At 51.9% G+C, this 6,034-nt stretch overlaps 1 protein-coding gene across 1 annotated transcript; it reads left to right on the forward strand.

Annotated features, from left to right (window-relative positions):
- The first annotated feature begins 25 nt into the window (after positions 1-25).
- On the forward strand, positions 26-5,496 carry PIM1 (Pim-1 proto-oncogene, serine/threonine kinase). The gene is made up of 6 exons (XM_003789313.2): positions 26-534; positions 649-755; positions 861-911; positions 1,006-1,372; positions 2,831-3,007; positions 4,012-5,496. Exons 1-6 carry the CDS (start codon positions 453-455, stop codon positions 4,167-4,169), a joined length of 942 nt encoding a protein of 313 aa, XP_003789361.2. The 5' UTR covers positions 26-452; the 3' UTR covers positions 4,170-5,496.
- Positions 5,497-6,034: the final 538 nt, after the last annotated feature.

The raw sequence follows: 6,034 nt of genomic DNA on the forward strand, positions 1-6,034 counted from the left end.
CCCTGCCGGCGCGCTCCGCCCCTTTACTCCTGGCGGCGGGGCGAGCCGGGCGTCTGCTGCAGCGGCCGCGGTGGCGGAGGAGGCCTGAGAGGAGTCGGCGGCGGCGGCGGGACCCGCAGAAGCAGAAGCAGAAGCAGCAACAGCAACAGCCACAGCCACAGCCACCAGCCCTCTGTCCCACGGTGCTGCCGCACGATCTTCACGAGCCGCTCACCCTGCCGCCCCCAGCGCTACCTGACCCCGCGGGCGCGCCCTCCCGCCGCCAGTCCCAGCAGCGCCCCCAGTTGTCCTCCGACTCGCCCTCGGCCTTCCGCGCCAGCCGCAGCCCCAGCCGCAACGCCACCCGCAGCCCCAGCCCCAGCCATAGACACAGCCAGCGGCACAACCCCAACCCCTGTTACTGCTGCAGCTCCTCCGGGCACGGTCCCTGCGCCGACACCCTGGAGGTTGGGATGCTCTTATCCAAAATCAACTCGCTTGCCCACCTGCGCGCCGCGCCCTGCAACGACCTGCACGCCACCAAACTGGCGCCCGGTGAGAATCTCCCCTCCATCAGCCCGGGGATGGTGGGTGGCGGCGGGATCTCCAGGGTAGGGAGCTGGGGCTCGTGGGCCGGCACTGAGTCTCCCGTGCCTCCCCCTTTCCTAGGCAAGGAGAAGGAGCCCCTGGAGTCCCAGTACCAGGTGGGCCCGCTACTGGGCAGCGGCGGCTTCGGCTCGGTGTACTCAGGCATCCGTGTCTCCGACAACTTGCCGGTGAGTGGGCGCCCAGCCGTGGGGAGCGCACGCCGGGCGGGGGGCACATGGGCACGCTTTTGGCACATGGGCGAGGGGACCTAATCGAGACTATGGGTCTTCCAGGTGGCCATCAAGCACGTGGAGAAGGACCGGATTTCCGACTGGGGAGAGCTGGTGAGTGCCCTGGGGAGAGCGACCCTCAGAATAAGTGGGTGGGGTGAGGGGCTCCCCCAACTCCCGCTCTAACGCGGCTTTCTGGCCCCTGCAGCCCAATGGCACCCGAGTGCCTATGGAAGTGGTCCTGCTGAAGAAGGTGAGCTCGGGCTTCTCCGGCGTCATTAGGCTTTTGGACTGGTTTGAGAGGCCCGACAGTTTCGTCCTGATCCTGGAGAGGCCCGAGCCGGTGCAAGACCTCTTCGACTTTATCACGGAAAGGGGGGCCCTACAAGAGGAGCTGGCCCGAAGCTTCTTCTGGCAGGTGTTGGAGGCGGTGCGGCACTGCCACAACTGCGGGGTGCTCCACCGCGACATCAAGGACGAGAACATCCTTATCGACCTCAATCGCGGCGAGCTCAAGCTCATCGACTTCGGGTCGGGGGCGCTGCTCAAGGACACGGTCTACACGGACTTCGATGGTGAGCCAGCCTGGGAGGGAGCTGCCCAGGTGACTCGGCCGGCCCGGAGGCCTCAGCCGGCCTCCCGCTCCGTCCGGCCTTTTGTAAAGGTCATTGGGCCGCCTGGCTCAGTGCTAGCTGGGGTGGGACTAAGGAGAGCTTCCCGGCGTAGTAAAGCCGGCGATTTCAAGCCAGCTGAACCTGTAATGTTTCTGGCATGATTTTATTCTTCAAGTGGAATTCAGTGGGTTTCAAGCCTTCCCGATGAATAAGAGGTTGTGGGCAACCGGCGGTAGCCCAGATTTCTGAAGTCTGACCCAGTTTCCCCGCCAGTAAAAGGATTGGGGGAGTGAAAATTGATGCTGATTTTGTAATTTTTGTTTTGTTTTATTAGGGAGTTTTCTGCTAGATAGTTTTTAGAGCTGCAGTTTATTACTCTTTGATCTAGGGAAGGTTAAGGGATAGGAATAGCAGTTTCACTTTTTTTCTTTTCTTTATTCTTAGTGTTATGGGGTGAGGGACTCAGGAATAAATGTTGTGAAATAAGATCTGTTGCTGCTTTGAAAATTAGTTGGGTGTCTCTGCAGAGAGGATGAAAACCTATCCTAGGGAGGGGCTTGGAGCGGGTTCGTTCAGAAAAGAGGGAACGCGGAGCCTAAGATGAAAGCAAAGGAGGGTGGGTCATCATCTGAGCGGCTTAACCTAACAAACGAGAGCCTTTCAAAACTTGTGACTCGGGCTTGTGGTTTGTGTTTATTTGCCCTTGGAGGACGCTGGGTTGGGCTGCATTTTTTGTATTTAACAGTTAATGGCTGGCTGGGTCCTCCCTTGTTTTTTCCTTCAAGTCTTTGCTGCCCCCTGGTGAGCACCAGCGGGATGACCCCTCCTTTTTTTTTACTATCCAAAGTTTGTAAACAGGAATCACGTGGTCTGAAACCAGCCCTGCAGCTCTACCTTTCCAGTCTAGGGAGGAAAGGGTGTGGATGTCTGCCCCTGTACTCAGAGGGTGGAGAGGAAGGCCTCTCAAAGGGCACCCTGACTTAGAATGTTGTGCAAGTAGCTTTGCTTGGGTCCTGTTTGCCATGAGAATCTCACCCAACCTCCTGGGCAGGATTGAATGCAGTTTGAGGATCATCTGTGAGATACCTACCTTGATTGTGCAGAGATTTCATCTCTTCATCCCTTTGCTGGTGGTCCTACCACATATGGCCTCAGGCTTCGTGTCTGCAGGCAGCCCTGTTTGTTTCTTGGAGCAGTTTGTAAAGAATTTCAGTTTATAGTTTGGGCTGGTAGAGAGGTGGGTAATGTTTTGGGTTGGAGAAATGCCATAAACCACCCCTGCCTTCTCCTTTAGCCCATAGGGAAAATGGAGTTCACCCAGCCCCTGAGAAGGGAGGTGGTGCTTTTTAAAATATAAGAGTTGTTTTGTACTTACTTTTACTAAAAGGATGTTTTCTCTTTTATTCCCTTGGCTTTCAGGGACCCGAGTGTATAGTCCTCCAGAGTGGATCCGCTACCATCGCTACCATGGCAGGTCGGCAGCTGTCTGGTCCCTAGGGATCCTGCTGTATGATATGGTGTGTGGAGATATCCCTTTTGAGCACGATGAAGAGATCATCAGGGGCCAAGTGTTCTTCAGGCAAAGGGTCTCTTCAGGTAACTTTGGGGGAGTTCCTAGTTAAGGAGAAGCAGGGGTTATCACAAGATTATTGGTCCTTCTAGAACAGTTTGAATTCTGGAGAGTTTCTCTCTAGTAGATGCCATGGGCCTCAGCTTAAAATTGAGCTGGACCCCGGTGGTGCCTGTGGCTCAGTGAGTAGGGCACCCGCCCCATATACTGAGGGTCGTGGGTTCAAACCCGGCCCTGGCCAAACTGCAAGAAAAAAAAAAAAGCTGGGCATTGTGGTGGATGCCCGTAGTCCCAGCTACTTGGGAGGCTGAGGCAAGAGAATCACCTAGGCCCAGGAGTTGGAGGTTGCTGTGAGCTGTGACTCCATGGCACTCTACCAAGGACTACATAGTGAGACTCTGTCTCTAAAAAAAAAAAAAAAAAATTGAGCTGGACCCACAAATCACGTGATTTGCCTTTGAGCTTTCCTTGAGAGGTCAGAGGAAGAGAATGTATGAGAGAATTAAGAAGAAAAGACAATCTAGTTTCTCTGAAAAGTTATTTTCTCTTAAGTCCAACAGAGATCTTATTCCTCAACTTCTGGCTGTTCAGCCAGGGAGTAAGGCGTTAACTCTTAGCAACTCCCTTAAGGCAGTATCTTCCTAAATACTGTGGTTCCAGTGACCTCATTGTGGGTGGTGGTCATGTTTGTGAGTCAGTAGATGAGTTGAATCACCTCATCATGCTCAGTGGTGTCTCATCTTAATTCCTTGTCATCATCCTTCCTATTTCTGGTTGAGTGGGTATCGTGGGAAAGGCCCCCACTATTAAAGTTTGAAAACCACAGGTTTAAGAGGGGAGCTGTTTGAGCTGAAAGTAAACTGAGGGATGTAGATATTGGTTAATACCTTTCCATTGAAGAGCACAATGTTCTGGAAATGCATGGCCTCTTTGGGACCAGATTCCCTGGTCCCTGGGAAGGGAATGGGGAGACCTTTTGTGATGCAAAAGCAAGTTGAGTCATTCATAATCTTTGTCCTGCTTTCTGCAGAGTGTCAGCATCTCATTAGATGGTGTTTGGCCCTGAGACCATCAGATAGGCCAACCTTCGAAGAAATCCAGAACCATCCTTGGATGCAAGATGTCCTCCTGCCCCAGGAAACTGCTGAGATTCATCTCCACAGCCTATTGCCCGGGCCCAGCAAATAGCCTTTCTGTCAGGTCCTCCCCTCCTTGTCAGATGCTTAAGGGAGGGGAAGCTTCTGTCTCCAGCTTCCCGAGTACCAGTGACACTTCTCGCCAAGCAGGACAGTGCTTGATACAGGAACAACATTTATAACTCATTCCAGACCCCAGGCCCCTGGAGGCTGCCTCCCAGCAGGGGAGAAGAGAGACACTCCAGGCACCCTAGGCCTCAACCTCTCCTGTAGATGCTCTCTCATAGGTGTCCAGCCTTGCTGGACTCCCAAAAATCCTGGGGGTGGGGGGTGGGGGTGGGTCAGAACCCTGCCACAAAACTGTTCCCTTCATCACAAGTTCTGCTGAATGCCGCGACGGGTCGGGTAAGGGTGGGGGAAACAGGTTGGGATGGGATAGGACTAGCACCATTTTAAGTCCCTGTCACCTCTTCCGACTCTTCTGAGTGCCTTCTGTGGGGACTCCGGCTGTGCTGGGAGAAATACTTGAACTTGCCTCTTTTACCTGCTGCTTCTCCAAAAATCTGCCTGGGTTTGGTTCCCTATTTTTCATCCCTGTCCCCCTGACCCTCTCCTTCATATGAAAGGTGCCATGGAAGAGGCTATAGGGCCAAACGCTGAGCCACCTGCTCTTTTTCTGCCTCCTTTAGTAAAACTCCCAGTGAACTGGTCTTCCTTTTTGGTTTTTACTTAACTGTTTCAAAGCCAAGACCTCACACACACAAAATGCACAAACAATGCAAATCGACAGAAAAGCTGTAAATGTGTGTACAGTTGGCATGGTAGTATACAAAAGGATTGTAGTTGATCTAATTTTTTAAAAATTTTGCCTTTAAGTTATTTTACATGTTTTTGTTTTTTGTTTTGAAAGATGCGCATTCTAACCTGGAGGTCGATGTTATGTATTTATTTATTTATTTATTTGGTTCCCTTCCTGCTCCAAGCTTCCACAGCTGCTGCCCTAGTTTTCTTTCCTCCTTTCCTCCTCTGACTTGGGGACCTTTTGGGGAGGGCTGCAACGCTTGCTCTGTTCACGGGGTGACGGGACTCAGGCGGGACAGCGCTGCAGCTCCCTGACTTTCATGGGGCCCCTCACCTGCTTACCTGAGTGGGTCTGGGCTCCAAAGAGTGGTGGGGGAGGGGCTTTGCTGACTGTGTATATAGCATAGATAAGAAAAAGCAGTTCTGGGTGGGTGCCTTCTGGATCCTCTCTGGGGCTATGTTTTGAGCAGCATGTAGCCTGCTGGTTTTATCTGAGTGAAATACTGTACAGGGGAATAAAAGAGATCTTATTTTTTTTTTATACTTGGTGTTTTTTGAATAAAAACCTTTTGTCTTAACTTGTGGCTTCTAATTGTCTTGTGTGGGGGCATGCTAATGTGCATTTATTGAACACTTGGTAAGTGCCAATGCTTGTGCCAGTGGGAGAAGGGGAACTTTCAGACTAAATCTGGTTCTTTCTGTAATGGGAGTTCCAGGATAATCACCTTTCTGAAACATACAGGCAGTCTTTGGGTAATGGACGAGGACAGGTTCTGTAGGTTTGTTTTTAACTTGGTTTTGTATGTTGTAATGGGTACATATTACCTGTAATAGTCTCTGACAGTGTGAGTTGTACATATGTTAGATATTTGTAACTCAGAGACTGACTGTGGCCAAGGAGTAGATAGGACCAATATTGTATGGACAAGATGTGGTATGAAGGGCCAGGTGCCATGGCTCATGCCTATAATCCCAGCCAAGGCGGGTGGATTGCTCGAACTCACAGTTCGGAGACCAGCCTGAGCAAAAGTGAGACCCTGTCTCTACTAAAAACAGGAAAACAGGCAAGAGGATCGCTTGAGTCCAAGAGTTGGAGGTTGCTGTGAGCTTTGACAT

This window comes from Otolemur garnettii, unplaced genomic scaffold, assembly GCF_000181295.1.
Source record: "Otolemur garnettii isolate 467f Iridium unplaced genomic scaffold, OtoGar3 scaffold00031, whole genome shotgun sequence".
NCBI classification, from domain to species: Eukaryota; Metazoa; Chordata; class Mammalia; order Primates; family Galagidae; genus Otolemur; species Otolemur garnettii.